The following is a 532-nucleotide window of genomic DNA, read 5'->3' on the forward strand; positions in this document are numbered from 1 at the left end:
CCCCCCCCCCCTGCCGCGGGGGCCTCCTGAGCCTGCAGCCCGCTTCTCGTCGCCCCCAGGACTCTAGTCAGTGTTGCATCACAGCAGAGGTTGAACCGTAGGGTGAAGGGGGCCCACTTAGGGCCAGGCTCTAGGGCCGGGGCTTGAGAGGGAACTCTGGGGAGATCTTGAGGGCTACTCCAGGCACAGTGCCTCAGCACAGCATGTGTGCTGGGGCTCCCAGCAGATTGGCGGCAGTTAGGACCTGGGCCGGCTCACGCCCACCCTCTCCCCCAGGAAGGATTCGGAGCTGAGTCAGCTGAACCTGCGGGTGGAGGATGAGCAGCTCCTTGGAGCCCAGCTGCAGAAGAAGATCAAGGAGCTGCAGGTGCATGAGGGACGGGGGCGGGCGAGGACCCGGCTCAGGGGCCCATGGAGGTGACCCTGCCGCCTGCCTGCCCGTCCCCAGGCTCGGGCCGAGGAGCTGGAAGAGGAGCTGGAGGCTGAGCGGGCGGCCCGGGCCCGCGTGGAGAAGCAGCGGGCAGAGGCGGCC

General features: G+C 68.6%; 1 protein-coding gene across 1 annotated transcript in view; it reads left to right on the forward strand.

Annotated features, from left to right (window-relative positions):
- Window positions 1-532, forward strand: part of MYH7B (myosin, heavy chain 7B, cardiac muscle, beta) — a 24,798-nt gene that overhangs the window by 18,736 nt on the left and 5,530 nt on the right. Inside the window, exons 26-27 of the mRNA XM_010855013.1 lie at window positions 271-367; window positions 449-529. Of these exons, the coding sequence (XP_010853315.1) occupies window positions 271-367; window positions 449-529 (178 nt within the window). The remainder of the gene's footprint in view (window positions 1-270; window positions 368-448; window positions 530-532) is intronic.

The sequence above is a fragment of the Bison bison genome, unplaced genomic scaffold (assembly GCF_000754665.1).
Source record: "Bison bison bison isolate TAMUID 2011002044 unplaced genomic scaffold, Bison_UMD1.0 scf7180017864352, whole genome shotgun sequence".
In the NCBI taxonomy this organism is placed as follows: Eukaryota; Metazoa; Chordata; class Mammalia; order Artiodactyla; family Bovidae; genus Bison; species Bison bison.